General features: G+C 46.5%; 1 protein-coding gene across 1 annotated transcript; it reads right to left on the bottom strand.

Moving 5' to 3' along the window:
* Positions 1 to 616: 616 nt before the first annotated feature.
* Positions 617 to 19404, bottom strand: LOC140428450 (hairy/enhancer-of-split related with YRPW motif protein 1-like). Its single transcript, XM_072514925.1, has 5 exons — positions 17306 to 19404; positions 17098 to 17164; positions 16914 to 16997; positions 13657 to 13738; positions 617 to 2152 (listed from the first exon to the last, which is right to left on the bottom strand). The coding sequence occupies exons 1-5, from the start codon at positions 17362 to 17364 to the stop codon at positions 1599 to 1601; spliced, it is 846 nt and encodes a 281-aa protein (XP_072371026.1). The 5' UTR covers positions 17365 to 19404; the 3' UTR covers positions 617 to 1598.
* Between the last annotated feature and the right edge of the window lie 317 nt (positions 19405 to 19721).

The following is a 19721-nucleotide window of genomic DNA, read 5'->3' as shown; positions in this document are numbered from 1 at the left end:
GTCCGGGTGCTCCGGTTTCCTCCCACAGTCCAAAGATGTGAAGGTTAGGTGGATTGGCCATGATAAATTAGCCCTAGGTTGGGTTATGGGGATAATGTGCGGTTTGGGCCGAGGTAGGATGCTCTTTCAGAGGATCGGTGCAGACGCGATGGTCCGAATGGCTTCCTTCTGCACTGTAGGTATTCTACAATGGGATTGGATTCCATTCTATTAGCATTAGCATGCTACACATTGATCAGTATAAAGAAGATTGATATAATCTTTGGCCCAATTATTTGTACCCGTGTGCTTTTTCTTAGTCAATTTAAGAAATATAACTTTTAGATGTTAAAGATTTCACCCATATACCTCTAATTTAAGATAAACATTCTTTCAGCACACAGATGTGTATGAGAGATAAAATTTGAAGATATTTTTTAGTTACTGCACAATAGCATATGTGCTATGAAATCTAGCACTAACCCATTCTGTGGTTTCACAAAAGAAGTGTTATTCTTCCGGTTATACCATGGAGAGACATATTAGTTATTTAGCCATACCCCTACCAAATATCGACTGTTGCGGCAGTTAACTTTAGTTGTTAAAACACTGAAGGGAAGGGGGTTAACATTCATCATTATTATATAGTGATAATGAACTTTAATCAATGGGGACATGTTAATCACCAATCATTAAACCATTATGTACATTGGAGGTTAGTCTTGATCAAGAAGGAATTACATTTTCATAGCAAGCTCACAAAAAATAAATTCCATAACATGGTTGAGCTTAAACTTGTCGGAAGGCAGTAGAACACTAGAGGGTACTCTTGTCTCAAAGCCTGAATGATGGATACTCCTTGTTGAGATGTTGCATAGTTTGCAATGAGGATAGTAGAACCCCTGTAAGTATAATGTCAGATGGTAGGTATATTCAGCTCTCTGAACACAGTAATTATACCAGTCCAGGCAATTTGATTAACATCTGGTTGTAATTCTTCTTGCTTTTTTCCTTCTTGAAGGGAGCATTTCACAATAAGGAAATTCCATAGGAACCGGCAACCCTTCAGTACCTTACCCCGTGGCTATTACTCAGAGTTTGGAAACTGCTGGCTTTTCCCTTTCCTGGTTCAGGGACAGAAGGCCTAATGTGACTCAGCACAGACAGGAACCAAACCTGTTGCTTTGTGGTGGTTAGTATTAAACTGTACAGTGCAATTGCACATGGAGCTATTGGACACACTTAATCATAATTTTTATCAAACTCTAATACTTCATGAGTCATTGCTTCATGCAATAAAAAGTCTTTTTCAATCATATATAATAAATTACATACATTTGAAACTCATTATTGCTCATTTTTGCGACAATTAATGTTTCCCTGCTGTCAGCTGAGGCACTATTATAAGTCCTTAAAGTAAGCCAATGATTGATAAGATGATCCCAAATAAGAACTGCTTTCCTTTGCATAGAGTTTATAATAATGAGGTTTGACCTTAGCAGAGACGGAGTTACCATATCATGAAGTGTGCATGGAACAGTATGCATAATGCAAACTTTAATGTGATAGAAGGAAAATCTTGTCACTTGCCCTTCTAGAACTATAACCACACATTCAAATTAAAATGCCCCCACTTCTGTAGCCCAGAAGTGCTTTCCACTTTTTACAACTTGTATTGGATGTTGGGCTGCAGCCACTGGAAGTCGAGGCAGAGAATCAATAGAAAATGGGAACTGTATGGCTGTCAGAGGAGAAACTGGATATATTGAAGATGGCACATGTGCCACATTTGCCAGAATGGGGACCACACAGCCTGCAGGGGACAATTTATTTAACTGTTCGAGATGGATACTGCTGAGCATGGACTCTTTGTGATGACTCTGTTCTGCAGGAGGAAAGCTGTGAGCGGGAGCTTCAACGCCGCTGAAATGAGACAGAGAGGTCAGCGCAAGCTGGTGAGGGTATCCTGCACTCAGGAGCTGATGGCTATTCTCAACAGTTACAACTTCTCTCTGTGTTGCACAAGTGTGTAAATGTGACACCAGGCGAGCCTTCAAGGGATCACAATGATCTAATCCCTCAGCCACACTGAGATATCTGGCAACTTCAGATAAGCATTCCCGAAAACCCAGAATCCGATAATCCGTGGCAAATGCCGGAGTTTCAAAATAACCTGTTAATTCAAAACAGTGAAATTAGAAACTGTGTCAAACACCTTGCTGCAATAAAATCAATTACAGTGTGACAATGTTCTAACTTTGAAATGAACTACAAGATGATTTAAAACTATACCTGTCGATGACAAATTGCAATATGTACTCCACCCCTGAATTCACAGATTTATTTAGAGAATAATACAGGCCAATCCCAGGCATTTTAGGAGCAGCTACACTATAATTACCCTCAGGACCTCAAATTACAAAGCCATCTAATCACCCCAGCTGGCTTTTGGAGATATTGATTAAGGAGAAGCCCAGGCTTTGGTGTAATGATCAGTAGTCACAAAGTAGCCTGCAGACGCTCGCTGCCAAGATTCACATATAAACGATGAATGAAGTACTCGAGAGACTGGCATCTGTGGAATTGTATCTCAACATCCCATACCTGGGGTAATTTTGTGACTTCTCCGCAAAGAACAACACCTAAATTTGTATTATATTTTCCCAGTGGTCAAGTAAAAAGGCAAAAAAATGACCTATATAAACTACCTTGGAAACCAATGGGCCATTATCACGGTCTGTGCAATTTTTCAGTATATTATGAACGAGAGAGAGAGAGAGTAAACCATGAAACAGAGATAGGGAAGTATTAGAGTCTGATGCTGGAGGGAAAACTGAGCACAGCTTAAGGCTGTTAGGGAAAGGATCCCAAGATTCAAAACTGAGCTGGAGGAGGAGAAAGAATACTGTGGATCAAGGGCTAGTGGAAGGGAACATAAAGTCTGAAGTAGGGAGAAGAAATTTCTGACATGCAAGCTGGGAGTGAGAGGGACACAGTGCTGGAATTCAGGGGAAGATTAACCACATAACAGAGCAGGAGTGATATTAGTAAGGCTGAGACAGCGTGAGATCCATGAATGAAGAAAATGTAATTGAGAAGCAGTCAAGGCTGAGGTCGAGTACAGAGAATGGGGAATCGCCATGACAACTAGCTCCCATATAATTGTTCTTTTGTTGGAAGCTGATAGTTAATTTTCCGTTGAAAAAGAAAGTTGACTGGTAACAATACATATATTTGGCCATTGAAAATCAATATATCTATCTCAATATCGTACACACGCATACAGATACATTTCTAAAAATGCATTTTTTTAAAAATTGCTACCTTTGCTTGACAGTAAGCTTCAGCAAAATGTGAAAGTTTATTTCATGTTCGATAAACCCAACAATGAATTTGGTTACTGCTCATCATGAACATTATGTTCATCCCATAGAAATCACTGAACACAAGGAGACTATTCAAACCATTGTGCCTTTGTAAATGCTAACTCTTCAACTGGAGCTATCTTATCCAACCCCGTCTTCCTGCCCTTCCCCCAAATACTTTTCTATTTTACGTCTTTAAATACTTACCCATTTCCCTTCTAGTTTCTGCTTCAATTCCCATTTCTGCTAAAGCATCCTGTGGTATTGTACCACACTTTTTGAAACCATTTCTTCTAACTACACATTTAATTTGCTAACGATAATCTTCCATGATTCCTCTCTTTGATAATTCCAAAAAGATCTGTTTGGTTCTCTTTAAATTTCCTGTTTATATCAATAACAGTCCAGTTTCTTGGCCGGGATTCTCCCCTACCCGACGGGGCTGGGGTCCTGGTGGGATGGAGTGGCGGGAACCACTCCGGTGTCGGGCCGCCCAAAGGTGCGGATTTCTCCGCACCTTTAGGGGCCATGCCCTCACCTTGAGGGGCTAGGCCCGCGCCGGAGAGTTTGGCGTGCCGCCGGCTGGCGGGAAAGACCTTTGGTGCCACGCCAACCGGGGCCGAAGGGACTTCGCCGATCAGCGGCTGCTGATGTCATCTCCACACATGCGCAGGGGGGGGGTCACTTCCACATCGGCCATCGCGGAGGCTATGGCCGACGCGAAAGGAAAAGAGTGCCCCCATGGCACAGGCCCGCCCACGGATCGGTGGGCCCCGATCGCGGGCCAGGCCACCGTGGGGGCACTCCAGGACCCCGGAGCCCGCCCGCGCCGCCAGTCCCGCCGGTAAGGGAGGTGGTTTTATTCACGCCGGCGGGACTGGCATGACAGCAGCGGGACTTCAGCCCATCGGGGGCCAGAGAATCGCCAGGGGGGCGGCCCGCTGACCGACGCGGCGCGATTCCCGCCCCCGCCGAATTTCCGGTGCTGGAGAATTCGGCGGCTGGCGGGGGCGGGATTCACGCCGCCCCCCCAGCGATTCTCCGACCTGGCGGGGGATCGGAGAATCACGCCCCAGGAGTCTTTCTTCACAACTACACTCCCTCATTCTGGGTATTATTCCAGAAAAGGTTTGGTGTACACTTCCCATAGTCTCAATGGGGTGCTTGCATCTTCTTCATTTGCTGTATAATGTTCAACAAGTTGAAAGGCACGCTTACAATGCGTTTATAGAAGAACAGCAAATTTCATGGCACTTTAACAAGATATAAGCTGTTTATATTGAATCACAAGAGACCCCACACCACCCTGAGCCCAAATACTGCTATGCTAATAAAATTTGCATTGAAACTAACCTTACCCTGCCAGATCATCTCAAAGCTCTTCATTCACAAATTTTAAACTACAATCACTATTTTTAACAAGCAACATCCCATAAACAGAATGAGATGAACAATCAGTTGGTCTGTCTTTTGGTGATATTGGTTAAGGGAGGGATGTTGACCTTCAGCCCAGGTGGACTCCCTGTCCTTCTTCAAATAGTGTTTGGGTTCTTTAGTGACTACCAGAAGCAGCAGGACAGGAACATCCCGTCCAAGATCAACGGAGTTCGCCATTGTTTGCCTCTCGCCCGTGGCGTTCTTGTGGCGGGCGGGGCAGAAGAATCCAGCCCACTGTCATCACGTGAAATCAATGTTCAGACTATTGTAATATCCAAATCAACTTAGTCCAAATCAGTCCAGATGAGTCTGAATCCCAGTCAGAAGGTAAAGCTTGCTGGAGCGATATTCAAGCCACTTTGAGTCTGGCGCAAATACCGTTACGTCGAGAGAATTTAGGGCTAGGTCAAAAATGGGATTCGCACCGAGGCACAAAACAGCTTGCGATCTTCCTGGGCCATTCCCGCTGGCATGAATTGGATCTCGCCCAGAAAAGGGCAAGATGCTGATTTAAATTTACTTGAATAAATTTCAATCTCATTAACAAGATTTAAATCACATCAACCAGCTTCGTGCAATTCAGCCAGGCGTCAATTGTTACTGGTCCTTTGAAACGTGGACCACGTGCGGTGCACTCTGAGAAGGAGGAAGGAGGTGGGAACCCCTCCCCACTTACCTCCAGGGAGCAGAAGGGCACAGCCATCGCTAACAAGTGCTGGGGGTCCTTCAAGGGAGCTGGGGGTTAAGAGGCTCCGGCTGGAGGAGCCAGGCCAGGGGTCAACCCTAGGATGGGGTAGCGGTGAGTCTGTGAAGCCTTGAAGTCTGCTTTCTTTCATGTTTAACACTCCATAACAGTGTACAGCACTGTCTATCCTAGAATCCTCTCACAGGGCAGAAACATTCTGCAACTTGTCTCTTGGAGAAGCATTTCACTGTCCTTGAAATTTCAATGGGCTCTGTGGTTTCATTGTTGCAGTATACCTTCTTTTATCCCTTTGTACTTGCTTGTTTACATTCAATTTCATGCTCATTGACTTTTAGGAGCCTCGCGTTTAGCTGGCTGCTGCCTGCTTCATAATACCTATGGAGATTGTTTGTTTACATTGAATTTCACACCCAGTTAACATTCAAGAGTTCCCTCCATTGCAAACCCGGGGCCGGGTTGAACTCAACTTTTTTACAATGGTTTTTTTCCCCCACTCTTCATATAACAGAACTTGTGGCTTGCTTGAAAGCTTTCTTGAATGCACAGTTAGAGCCCACTGGGGCGTTTGGCAGCCATTGTTCCCCTGGGTGATTGGGAACATGGGCGGTATGGCCCCCGGAACCCTGGCAGTGCCAACCTGGAAGTGCCAATGGGTGGAGCGTGAAGGTGGTGGGGGCCTAAAGCGGAGGGCTCTGAAGGGGCATGGCCTGAATGGATGGAGCCTGAATGGGCATGGTCTAACTGGGGTGGGGGCAGGGCAGGGCCTATAGGAGACCCATTGGGAATGCCCGATGCCTGCGATCCTTGTGGGGTGATGGAGGTTAGGAGTTGATGCCAGTGATCCTTGGGGAGGAGGGGGTGGGTGCCAGTATTCCTTGGGAGCAAGGGTGGATGCCAGTGATCCTTGAGGGGAGGGGATGATGCAAGTGTTCCTTGGGCGGGGGGGGGGGGGAGCGGGGGGGTTGATGCTGCCGATAATTGAGGGGGGGGGTTCCAGTTGGTTGTGGTGGGTGGGTCTTTAACTTAATTTAGGGCCCGGGGAAATTTCTTGAGATATATGCAGGTGAGGGCATTTACTAGACAACAGGTGAGGGAATTTCCGTTGCTCCCGACACAGGGGATACAGGACAGGGTGCTTTCAGGGGTGTGGGTCAGAGAGGGCAAGGTGTCAGAGATTTACCGAGAGATGAGGGAAGAGGGGGAGGAGTAGGTGGGCGAACTAAAAGGAAAGTGGGAAGAAGAACTAGGGGAGGAGATAGAGGAGGGTATGTGGGCTGATGCCCTAAGCAGGGTAAATTCCTCTTCCTCATGCGCCAGGCTTAGCCTGATTCAATTTAAGGTGCTACATAGAGCACACATAACGGGAGCAAGATTGAGCAGGTTCTTTGGAGTGGAGGACAAATGTGGGAGGTGTGGCGGGAGCCCGGCAAACCACGCACATATGTTTTGGGCGTGCCCGGCACTGGAAGGGTATTGGAAGGGAGTGACGGGAGTGATTTCACGGGTGGTGAAGGCCCGGGTCAAACCAGGCTGGGGGTTAGCTCGATTTGGAGTTGCGGAAGAGCCGGGAGTGCAGGAGGCGAAAGAGGCCGACGTTGTGGCCTTTGCGTCCCTAGTAGCCCGGCGCAGGATCCTACTCATGTGGAAGGAGGCGAAACCCCCCGGACTGGAGGCCTGGGTAAATGATATGGCGGGGTTCATTAAACTGGAGCAGATAAAGTTTGCCCTGAGAGGATCGGCTCAAGGGTTCACCAGGCGGTGGCAGCCATTTCTCGACTACCTAGGGGAACGTTAGAGGGAAGACAGATAACCAGCAGCAGCAACCCAGGGGGAAGGGGGGGGGGAGGGGGGGGGGGGTTAGTTTAGTTTAGGTCAAAGATAAAGGGGTTTTGTTACTTGTGTATTGTTAAAAATTTCTGTATTGTTATTGTTGCGTTTGCTTTGTAAGAGGGGAAAAATTGTTGTTTGGGAAAAAAATTTCAATAAAACATATTTTTTTTTAAAAGACTTAATTTAGGGAACAGGGCAGCCATTACAAATCACGCCCGATCTCGGTTAAGCTGAGCCTGTTGGCATGTTTAGGCCCCACCCCTGACACTGCCGGTGCAAAACACGCCCCCTTCAAAAAAAATGGCAAAGTGTTGGATGATCTCATCGGGAAACCTGCCTATTTGTCTGGGGAGAAATTTGTTCACTGCCTGAACATTATAATTATCTCCAACAATTTTTAAACAAATTATTTCAAAGGATGAGAGTGGTTCTGGCAAGACCAGCATTTGTTGTGCATCCCTAATTGGCCTTGCCAAAGTGGGGGTGAGCCACCTTCTTGAAACGCTGCAGCCCATCTGGTGTAGGTAAATCTACAGTCATGTAAGGAAGGGAGTTCAAGAATTTTGAGCCAGTGAATGTGAAGGAATAGCGATATAGTTCCAGGTCAGGTTGGTACGTGGCTTGGTGATGTTCTCATGCAGCAACTGCCCTTGTCCTTCTATGTGTAGAGGTCTTGGGTTTGGAAGGTGCTGTCAAAGGAGCCATGGTGAGTTGCTATAGTGCATCTTGTAGATGGTGCACACTGCTGTCACTGTGCACCTCTGATGGAGGTAACAAATAGTTACGGTGGTGGATGGCGTGCTGGTCAAGTAGGCTGCTTTGTTCTGGATGAAAGCAAGCTTCATATGTTGGGCTTGTGCTCATCCAGCCAAGTGGGGAGTATTCAATCACACTCCCGACTTGTGCCTTGAAGGTGGTGGACAGGTTTTGGGGAAATCAGGAGGTGAATTACTCGCCACAGAATTCCCAGCCTCTGACATGCTCTCGTACTCAAAGTATTTATTTGGGAGGTCCAGTTTCTGGTCAATGGTGATCCCCAGAACATTAAAGGCAGGGGATTCAGTGAAGGTAATTCCATTGAATGTCAAGGGGAGATGGTTAGATTCTCTTTTGTTGGAGATGGTCATTGCCTGGCACTTGTGTGACACAAATGTTACTTGCCACTTATCAGCCCAAGCCTGAATATTAACCAGGTCTTGCAGTCTGGACTTGCAGGGCCCCGGAGTAATCCAAGCAGCTCCGGCTGCCGATGCGGGACCCTGCACTTCCGGCCGGAGGTCCGTGCATGCGCGCGGCGGCCCCACGCAGCATGGCGGACCCACACAGCGGGCCGGCCCCGACAAAATAGGCCCCCCCCCCCCAGATCGCACGCGCCCGCTGATCGGTGGCCCCCGATCACGAGCTTGGCCGTCCTGGAGGCCCCTCCCCAGTGACAGATCTCCCCGTCCCTCACCAGGGCGGCTGTGGACTGAGTCTGCAGCCGTCACTCCGAGCTCCCATCGGGTGGAACCATGAATGAACCACGGCGGCGGGAACTCGGCCAGTTGTCGGCAGAGAAACGCCGCGGGGGCCTCGATCAGTGGCCCCCAACCGGCGCCGCGTCAACCGCACGTGCGTGATTGGCAGCGATTTCCTGGAGAATCGCAGGAGCGGCGTCGGACCCGATTGCGGGCCTAACGCCCCATTCTCCGCCCCCGCGCCAAGCGTGATTGTGGCACAGAGGCTCGTAGAATCCGGCCTGGGACTCTGCTTTTTTTCCCATTGGATTATGCCCATTCTCTAATATAGATATACTTTATACTTTCAGATAGACTTAATATTATTTTACTTGTTTTGTACATCATATTAATGGGAAGCTGCTCATTTAACTGCCAAATATTAATCACAGAAATTACCATCAAATGGCGGACTGCATTCTTTGATGGATTTGCTCTTATTTTGTAATAATACTGCAGCTAACAATCTCAGACCACTGCACTTTGACGGGTGGCTACAATATTGGTTCCAATCTAGCGGTGGGTGCTATTTTTATGCTACTTGCTTCCAACAGCATTTTGACTTCTTCGAGAAATCAGGGGTCAGTTAGCTCAGTTGGCTGCATGACTGATTTGTGATGTGGTGCGACGCCAACAGCTGTTTTCCTGTACCGGCTGAGGTTATTCATGAAAGCCCCACCTTCTCAACCTTGCCCCTTACCTTAGGTGTGGTGACCCCAGGTTAAATTACCACCAACCAGCTCTCAAAGGGGAGAGCAGCCTATGATCCCCTGGGACTGTGGTGACATTTGCATTTTACAGGTAACAGCAGAGGAAGAGAAGAAAGACACATCAGCGCCGTGCTGGACAAAAGGAAGGGGCTCACCCTAGAATGGGGAAGGGGCAGTAGCGACCTCTTCAGAACCCAGAAGCTGAGGCTGACAGAGCCATTGATGCACCATAGAAAGCATCCTATCTGGCTGCATCACAACCTTTATGGCAACTGCTCGGCACAAGATTGTAAAAAACTACAGTGTCATGAACACAGCCCAGTCCATCACACGAACCCACCTCCCATCTACTGACTCTGTCTACATCTCCTGCTGCCTTGGGAAAACTGACAGCATAATCAAAGACCCCTCCCACCCAGGCTATTCTCTCTTCCAACCTCTTCAATCAGGCAGGAGAAACACACACTAATAGATTCCAAAACAGCTTCTTCCCCGCTGTTACCAGGCTCCTGAATGGCCCTCTTATGGACTGAACTGATCTCTCCATGCATCGTCTCCATTATGTAGCATTGCACTCCTTAAAGCTCACCCGATGTCTATGTATTTACATTGTGTATTTATCGTATGTCCTGTGTTTGTCATGTATGGAACGATCTGTCTGGACTGTACGCAGAAGAACACTTTTCACTGTACCTCGGTACACGTGGCAATAAATCAGATCATTGGGCGGAGGAATCTGGCTAAACTGAGGGTGTGCAGAAGATGCTTCTCATACTCAAGGTGAGTGCGAGACAGTTACTCCCTAGTCGTTTAGTGGTTAGGAGTCAGTGACCTTACCTCTGTGGCCCTGGTTTGATTCCCGGTCAGGGAAAAACAAATTTAGGAAATAGCTATCCTGTTGATTATATTTGTCGGTGAAGGACAATTGCTTAGGTGGCACAGTGGCTAACACTGCTGCCTCAAAGCATCAGGAACCGGGGTTTGATTCCGCCCTTGGGTGACTGTGTGGTGTTTGCACATTCACCCATGTCTGCATGGGTTTCCTCCAGATGCTTTGATTTCCTTCCACAGACGAAAGATGTGTAGGTTAGGTGAATTGGCCATGATCCATTACACTCCTGAATTGTGCTACATAGATGGCGGATATTTCAGCATCTACCTTAATCCCTTCAGAGCCATGGGAATTGAAGTGAGGACTTGTGTTACTCACCACAAATTCTCAGCTCCTGACCTACATAGATACTTAGAAGATAGGAGCAGGAGGAAGCCATTTGGCCTTTCGAACCTGCTCCATTATTCATCACGATCATGGATGATCATCCAACTCAATAGCCTAATCCAGCTTTCTCCCCTAACCTTTGATCGCATTCGCCCCAAGTGCTATATGAAGCCGCCTCTTGAATATATTCTTGTAGCCACATTATTTATGGGGCTGGACCAGTTACGTTATTGGTCAATGGATTCAAAGCTGTGAAAAGAAATACCTACACTCACTGAAACCGTTGTTTGATTCCAGGTGAACTTGAAAAAAATACCCAGATTTTTTCAGGTTTAATACGTACAAAAGGAGTAAAGTTCCATACAGTGTGAAACCCAAGCTGTGTGAGACTTGCTTTCTGCAGGAGATTTCATAGCAGTGGGTCCAAATGTCCGCTTGAGCCATAACTCCAGGATGTAGTTTACATGGCAAGGGTCTGGACTTTGTAGTCAGTCGCAAAGCAAGGGGGCACACGAATAATCTCAGAGAAAGCTGCCCAAGAACATATAGCAATCTGGTGGCGTGGATTTCCCCTTTCAGTCTGAATCTGGAGCCAAGTCAAGGGGATCTTCTGACATCTAACAACAGTGTCGTCGTCAAGCAGGGGCAGCAGCCAATCACGTTGAAATATTCACACAGGCTCCAAGCAGGAAGTGAAATGCACTGAATATTTCTAATTTAAAGACAATTTTAAAGATAGCAAAACAAATGATTGGACCATGCACATGGAATTAAGGTAGATGCTGAAATATTAAATCCGTATTCCTGGTGAATGAGCTGGCACAGCGGGCTAATTTAGGGGGGATGGTATTTATGGTAGCAAGGGATAGGTTTAGGTACTGGGGGATTCAGGTAGCGAGGGAATGGATGGGGCTCCATAAGTGGAACTTAACAAAGCTGGTGGAGGAGGCCAGGGAGGATCTTAAGAGGTGGGATACACTGCACTTAACGTTGGCGGGGAGGGTCCAAGTGATGAAAATGAACATTTTGCCGAGGTTCTTGTTTATCTTTCAGGCTCTCCCAATCTTTATACCAAAGGCCTTTTTTTGGAAAGTGGACACAATCATCTCTGACTTTGTATGGGCGGGGAAGGTGCCGAGGGTGGGGAGGACCCTGCTACAGAGGCAGAGGCAGCAGGGAGGGTTGGCGTTGCCAAACCTGCTTCATTATTATTGGGCAAATGTGGACATGGTGCGGCGGTGGTGGGAAGGAGAAGGGGTAGAGTGGGTTAGGTTGGAGGAGGAATCTTGTAAGGGGCGGGGAAGGTGCCGAGGGTGGGGAGGACCCTGCTACAGAGGCAGAAGGGAGGGTTGGCGTTGCCAAACCTGCTTCATTATTATTGGGCAAATGTGGACATGGTGCGGCGGTGGTGGGAAGGAGAAGGGGTAGAGTGGGTTAGGTTGGAGGAGGAATCTTGTAAGGGGTATAGTTTGAGGGCTATGGTGATGGCAGCATTGCCAATGGCTCCGTGTAGGTACTCAGGGAGCCCAGTGGTGCAGTCCACGGTGAAGATATGGAATCAGCTGAGGAGGCATTTTAAGGTGGAAGGGATGTCGGTGCTAACGCTGTTTTGCGAGAATCATGGGTTTGAGCCGGGGGGGGGGATAGTGTATACATGAGGTGGAGGGAAATGGGACTGGTCAAGGTGAGGGATTTGTATTTGGAGGAAGGGTTCACCAGTCTGGAGGAGCTAAGGGAGAGGGTAGAGCTGCCGAGAGGTAGTGAGTTCAGGTATCTACAGGTTAAGGACTTTGCACGAAAGGTCTGGAAGTGGTTCCCTAGATTGCCAGAATACATCCTGCTGGAGCGACTGCTGCTTCCGGATGTGGAAGGGGAGGGAAGAATTGGGAATATATATAAGTGTCTGGGGGAGCAGGGAGGCGAGCAGGTAGTGAAGATCAAGGAGAAATGGGAAGCGGAGTTGGGAATGGAGATCAATTGGGGAGTATGGAGTGAGGCACTGCGAAGGGTAAACGGGACCTCCTCTTGTGCAAGGATGAGCCTGATACAGTTTAAGGTGGTGCACAGGGTGCATATGACTCGGGCGAGAATGAGTGGGTTCTTTCAGGGGGTAGTAGATGAATGTGAGAGGTGTGGGCGGGGGCCAGTGAATCATGTGCACATGTTTTGGGGTTGTGAAAAATTGGGACGATTCTGGGCGGGGGTGTTCGGGGTCTTCGCCAGGATAGTGGAGGAGGAAGTGGACCCGGATCCATTGGTGGCAATATTTGGGGTTTCAGAGAAGCCGGAGCTCATGGAGAGGAGGAATGCCAATGTCTTGGCCTTCGCCTCTCTGATTGCACGGCGACAAATTTTGCTGGAGTGGCGGTCGGCATCGCCACCGGGGGTAGCAGCATGGTTGGGTGACCTGTATGACTTCCTGCGGTTAGAGAAGATAAAGTATGAGTTAAGGGGCTCAGCAGGGGAGTTTGAGAAAAGGTGGGGGATGTTTGTGGCATTGTTTGAGGAGCTGTTTGTCGCAGGGGGGTGGGTGATGGGGGGGGGGGGGGGGGTGAAAAAGGAGAAAAATCTGTACAAACTGTATTGTTGATTGTTGGGAAGAATGTTTCCCGGGGTGTTTATTTGCTGTAACCTACTTTGATACAAGTTTGAATAAAATGCATTTAAAAATTATAATAAAGAAATATTAAATCCATTTCTTAGAAACTATTTTAAAATAATGGAAAAATTAGACATTCCACAAAAATAAAATTAGTATTCTAAGGCCAACGAAGATGTTAGCAATGACTACAAACTTAGCATCTGGTTGAAAACCCAGTTACATTTCATTCACCAAGGTGTGACTTTTCCAAGGTTTTTAACAGTGAGATTAATAGTGACTTAAATGCTAAAAAGCACTCAAAGTTATGCTCACCTTTTCTGCCACTTGTATGTAACACTTTTAAATGATCAACTGTCATCTGCAGGATTTCAGCTTTTTCTAGTTTTGCTGATCCCTGTAAGACGAGTAAACATATAATGGCTGTTAGAGGACCGATGTACAAACTTTATAACTGTGCCATTGGATTTTTTTCTTCATCGTTTCCTCAAATAATTTAAAATTTCTCCTAATTTTTTCCCCATAGAGCAGGAATTAAATCTGCATTGAGCATTAAAGTATCAGTGTATCCTGTATTAAATGATTAGGATATTAAATTATCATTGTATCCTGTGTTAAACTATCAAGGTATTAAGATACAAGTGTATCCTGTATTGAGCAATCAATCAGTGTATTACACAATCTGTGGATTAAACTATGCGTGTATCCTGTGCTAACCTATGAGTGCATTGAACTATGCATGTGTGTCTAACTATCAAAGTATCATATTAAACTATGTGCCTAACTATCAAAGTATCATATTAAACTATGTGTCTGACTATCAAAGTATCATATTAAACTATGTTGATGTTTTTGAGACCATCTCTCCATCAGTGAGAAATTTGGCGCAGTCTCAAAATCCGGAGAGAATTGAAAAACGTGATTGACTTTTGGAATCTACCCCCCCCCCCCCACCCAATTCAATGGAGTAGTGCAAATTGTGCCAAGTGAACCGGGGAATGCTAATACATTAGCAAGTACACTCTCCAGACCTTCACCCGTCACTGAATATTCACTGGGTGCCAGTATGATGCAGTTTGCAGCAGATCTACAAAAGCGTGAACCTGGTGGCTTCACCTCCAAGTGGGATATCAGAGTTGAGCGGTCGGGCAGCCATGATTTCCCAGGCTCGTCACTGCTCAGGGTGCACCGGGGTGGATGTGGCGGACACAGATAAGCTCCACTCGGGGCTGAGGGTCGGGGGGAAGGGTCGCTAGCAGACCTTACCTTCCGTTCACTTTGGATAGCCCCTTGCTTTAAGAGGATCTGAAGGCTGGCATGTAGGCATTGCTTCTTGTGTCATTCTTACTGGGCTTGTGGCCAAATCACTGCTGAAGGAGTGCCCGTCTTTACTGGGAGCTGGAAAGTAGGCGGCAGGAGGAGAATACTGAGGGTCAGCACTGGGGGTGACCGTGAGGTAATTGGGTGGGGTTCTATGAGAAGCCAGGCTGCAAGGGCAGAGTCGGCAACTCAGGAAGGCATTCATTCAGGGGGGAACGCATGGTAGAGGTCCCAGAGGAGTAGAGGGCTGACAGATGGGACTCTGTCAGGAATCCTCACTGCTCACTTTGGTTTCCTTCTCTTTTCAGTGCATGATTCTGGAGAATCATGGAGCCTTTTGAGTTGTTGTTTCTATTGATAGCATTAGAGCAGCAGCAGAGACAGAGAGGTGCCGCTGCATGCAGCCAGGACCAGCGCCCTGCTGAGGAGGGGGAGCTTGGGCTGCTTAGCTGTACAGGGAGCAATACCACAGAAGGAACAGCCTCGTTTCAGACTATACCGGCAAGGGCCTTCTGATGTCATTCTCCCTATCTACAGATGTCGGAGCCACAGATGACTGCGCCTGTCCCTGGGATAGTGGACTACCTCTACCGAGTCCTGCAAGAGCTGACACCACATGGGATGGGAGGACACCCACTGCCTATGGCCCTTAAATTCATTGCCACTCTGAATGTCTATGTGAATGGCTCATTTCAGTGTAACACCGGTGATATGATTTCCATCTCCCAGTCAGCTGCACAAGAAGAGACAGGTACCCTTTATATGAGGGCCCACATGTTTGTTAACTTGGACCAGGACCAAGAGAGCCAAGACACCAGGTCATGGGCTTCGCCGGTATAGCAGGCATGCCCCAGGTGCAAGGTTTGATAGACTGCACCACGAGGCCCTGTGGTCTCCATTGTATAATCATGCGGCACCATTTATGTACCGCAAGGGGTTCTATTCCCTTAATGTCCTGATCGTCTGTGACCGAACAATGCAAATCATGCAGGTATGTGCCTGTTTCTCAGGGAGTGTCCATTATAGTTACATCTTGGGGCACTCGCAGGTCTTGGCCATCTTTGAGAGAGAGAAGCGTCTGGAGGGATGGCTCCTCGGGATCAAGGGTCACCCAATAAAGGAGGTGGCAGATGACATCAGTGCAGAGGCCACAAACTGAGATGGAGACTCGCTATATTGGGACTCATGCCTCAATGCATTTGCTGATGGAGCAGGCAATCTGACAGTTAAAGGTGTGGTTCCAGTGCCTGGACCGGTCGTGGGGTGCCCTTCCGTACAGCCCCCAGAGGGTATCCCACATTATTGTGGTCTGCTGCACTCTCCTCAACTTGGCACTGCAGAGGGGAGAACACCTGGACCCAGAGGCGATGGAGGAGTGACATATCCACTCGGGTGAGGAGGTCCTGTACTAAACTATCAGTAGATAAACTATCAGTGTATCCTGTATTAAACTAACAGTATCTTAAAATACCAGTGTATCCTGTATTAAACTATCAGTGTATTAAACTACCACTGTATTAAACTATCAGTATGTCCTGCATTAAACTGAGTGTATTAAACTATCAGTGTATTGAACTATCAGTGCATCCTGCATTAAACTATCAGTGTAAAACTATCAGTGTATTAAACTATCAATGTATCCTCTATTAAACTCAGTGTACCCTGTATTAAACTGTCAGTGTATTAAACTATCCGTGTGTCATGTATTAAACTATCAGTGTATCCTGCATTAAACTATCAGTGTATTAAACTATCAGTATATTAAACTATCAATGTATCCTGTATTGAACTATCAGTGTATCCTGTATTAAACTATTAGTGTGTCTTGTATTAAACTATCCTGTATAATCCTGTATAAAACTGTCAGTGTATGAAACTATCAGTGTGTTAAACCATCAGTGTATTAAACTATCAGTGTATGAAACTATCAATGTATCCTGTATTGAACTATCAGTGTATCCTGTATTAAACTATTAGTGTGTCTTGTATTAAACTATCAGTGTATCCTGTATTAAACTTTCAGTGTGTTAAACTATCAGTGTATTAAGCTATCTGTGCATTAAACTATCAGGTGTATTAAACTATTGTCTCTCCTGCATTAAACTATCAGTATCCTGTATTAAACTATCAGTGTATTAAACTATCCATGTGTTCTATATTAAACTATCAGTGTGTTAAACTATCAGTGTATCTTGTATTAAACTACCACTGATTCCTGCCTAGTCCTGTGCAGTAAGGTTAAATCCTCCTACTTGTTTCTCGCAGGCACTGGGAACGAGTCGGCGAAGTTCCGACAAACTGTTATTAATCCGATCTCTGCGGCGTTTCTCAACGATCTGCAAATAAAAAAGGTCAACTTCAGTCAATTTTCCAAATGTTCTCGACAATGTAGCCGGAAAGAAATAAGCGTGTTTTGTAGCAAAAATGTAAACGTACTCCTCGTCTTTTCTTTCGTGCCTGGTTCTGGGAGAAAGTCGATGGTAACACAGATTCTTTCATACTCCTGTTTAAAACAAGATTATATATCGTCAGGCAGATTGTTCAATAAAGCAGCCATTATCTGCCACTGACTATGAGGCGCCGCCTTTAATGATTAGTGATCTAAATTACAATTCACCGAATGAAGATTTAATTGACGATTTACCTGTGTTCTTCAATGTCCAGTTCACTGTCTGAGGAGCTGAATTCCAAAGATCTCTTCATGGTTTAGCCGCTCGCCTTCTTGTACAAAGCTCTTCTGCTCTGAGAGACGTGTTAGTTGGAAACGCGGGGCAGCTTTCCCACGGTATCAGTTTGTCAGCTCGACAGCAGCTCTCAGCCCTCCTGAGACCGCTTTGATTGACAGCTCGCCCGGGCCCCGGTTTTGTTTCACTCGTCGCTGGTTGGTAGAGCTGGGGCTTCCCTCTGATGAAGGGGTCTGGCAGTTGGTCTGGCGACAGCCCACTCCCTACAATGAATCATCGGTGCAGTGGTTATATCGAACTGCCCCCTCTCAAACTCAAGGTTACAGGATTGAAACTGTGCCTGCAATCCAGCTGCAACCAGCCACCTCACGATAGCATTGTGGATAGCACAATTGCTTCACAGCTCCAGGGTACCAGGTTTGATTCCGGCTTGGGTCACTGTCTGTGCGGAGTCTGCACATCCTCCCTGTGTGTGCGCCCCGTGTGTGCGTGGGTTTCCTCCGGGTGCTCCGGTTTCCTCCCACAGTCCAAAGATGTGCAGGTTAGGTGAATTGGCCATGCTTAATTGCCCTTAGTGTCCAAAATTGCCCTTAGTGTTGGGTGGGGTTACTGGGTTATGGGGATAGGGTGGAGGTGTTGACCTTGGGTAGGGTGCTCTTTCCAAGAGCCGGTGCAGACTCGATGGGCCGAATGGCCTCCTTCTGCACTGTAAATTCTATGAAACACAGAATCCAATTTGGACCCTTTGCGTTCAGGCACACTTTACCATTGAGGGGTGCACAACTGAAATCTTTAATAACTTGATAGGCTCTGATATCTCCTTCCATAGAGTAGACCCTCCATTCAACCGTTGAACCTCGGTGCACACTAATGTATATTGTAAATGTGCATATTGTGTGCATGTCAGCAGTGTGAAATATCAAACCAAGGGGAAATAATCCCGGAGACACAATGAATGTCTTCACACCTGTTGCTGCAATCTGACACTCAATACGGCAGGAACCAACAATTTAAGGGGTGAAATATTGTTTTAAAGAATTCTCCTTCTCACCTGAATTTGTCTTGATGTAGTATTCCCAAGGGTAATACATGCTGGCCTAACTAGCGATGCCCACATCCCGTAAATTAATTTTTTAAAAAAACATACAGAATACCCACTGGAATGGAGACAGCAAGTTTTAAGGTGTCAACTAATCTCAGAAAACACGTACAATATAGGGATCAAATGTGTTATTTAAACCCAATTCAGATGATTAGAAATGTTCAGAATGTTCTTGCAATTAATAATATGTGCTTCTGCCCCTTCTGTAAGATACATTAGTTACTCCAAAAAAAATATTTGTTTTTTTATGCCGCTAGTTTCCTTTGCCTCCGTGCATGTGGTCTTCTGACCTCACCAGCAAGGCAGCATAATCGAATCACACAGAGGCTCACAAAAAAATGCTCATGTATTTATGTTTTTTCATCAATCCATTTGCATTCTGTGGTGCTCTACAGCAGCCAAGTCTTCTGACCCTGACAAGGTTTCAGGCTCGGCTTTGCCAGCGTCCGTTTTATGCCGAAGCTACAAGTTGTGGGCGGCAAGTTGGAGTTTTTTCTTCAGGTTGGACCAATGATTATAAATGGAAGATAGACATTCCTCCGGAAAGTTTCTGCTCAGGCACCAATTCGGGAATAGTCATAAATACCCTAAGGGAACTAACTGCAATGGATTTCCAAACTGGCAACTGGTGAAATGAATCAGATCTGCCTTTGCAACATTTGAAATGTATTTGAACTGATCCGGTGACATGGCACGTTTTGAATTCCGACACCTGCAGAGTTTCATTTTTATTTTGTTGTTGTGGCTTGTGGACATCGCTGGCAAGATCAGCATTTATTCTCCAGTCCGAATTGCCCCTGAGAAGTTGGCGTGCCGCCTTCCTGAATCGCTGCAGTCTATGTGCTGTAGGTACACCCACAGTGCAGTTAGGGGGTGCCTGTCATTTGTTTCCTGTCACATTGCAGGTTTACAATACCATAGAATACATACAGTGCAGAAGGAGGCCATTCGACCCATCGTGTCTGCACTGACCCTCTGAAAGAACACCCTACCTAGGCCCAATCCCCCCTCCCCGCCCTATCAATGTAACTCCAGAACCCCATCTAACCTACCCAGCTTTGGACACGAAGGGGCAGTTTTTTTAGCATGGCCAATCCACCTAATCTGCGCATCTTTTGGTTTGACCTGCTTTGAGCAACATTTACTGTCTGATCAGATAATCTTGTTCCCTCTATGCCACTTTCTGGGCAGCGAAAATGGAAACAACCCACTAACATCTGGACAAAATGCTTTGCAAGTTGTGTAAACTTTGCCTCACACCAGCGCAAAACCAA

Source organism: Scyliorhinus torazame, chromosome 8 (assembly GCF_047496885.1).
Source record: "Scyliorhinus torazame isolate Kashiwa2021f chromosome 8, sScyTor2.1, whole genome shotgun sequence".
Taxonomy (NCBI): Eukaryota; Metazoa; Chordata; class Chondrichthyes; order Carcharhiniformes; family Scyliorhinidae; genus Scyliorhinus; species Scyliorhinus torazame.
Note: the sequence above shows the minus strand (reverse complement) of the source record. Positions and strands in the feature narration are given on the sequence as shown.

Excerpts from the sequence above, each read along its gene's own strand:
- LOC140428450 (XM_072514925.1), bottom strand. The coding sequence starts at position 17,364 with ATGAAGAGATCTTTGGAATTCAGCTCCTCAGACAGTGAACTGGACATT. Across the intron at positions 13,739-16,913 it reads CCAGTGCCTGCGAGAAACAA|GGATCAGCAAAACTAGAAAA; the intron begins GTAGGAGGATTT and ends CTCGTCTTACAG. Across the intron at positions 2,153-13,656 it reads ACATACAAGTGGCAGAAAAG|GTTATTTTGAAACTCCGGCA; the intron begins GTGAGCATAACT and ends TTGAATTAACAG.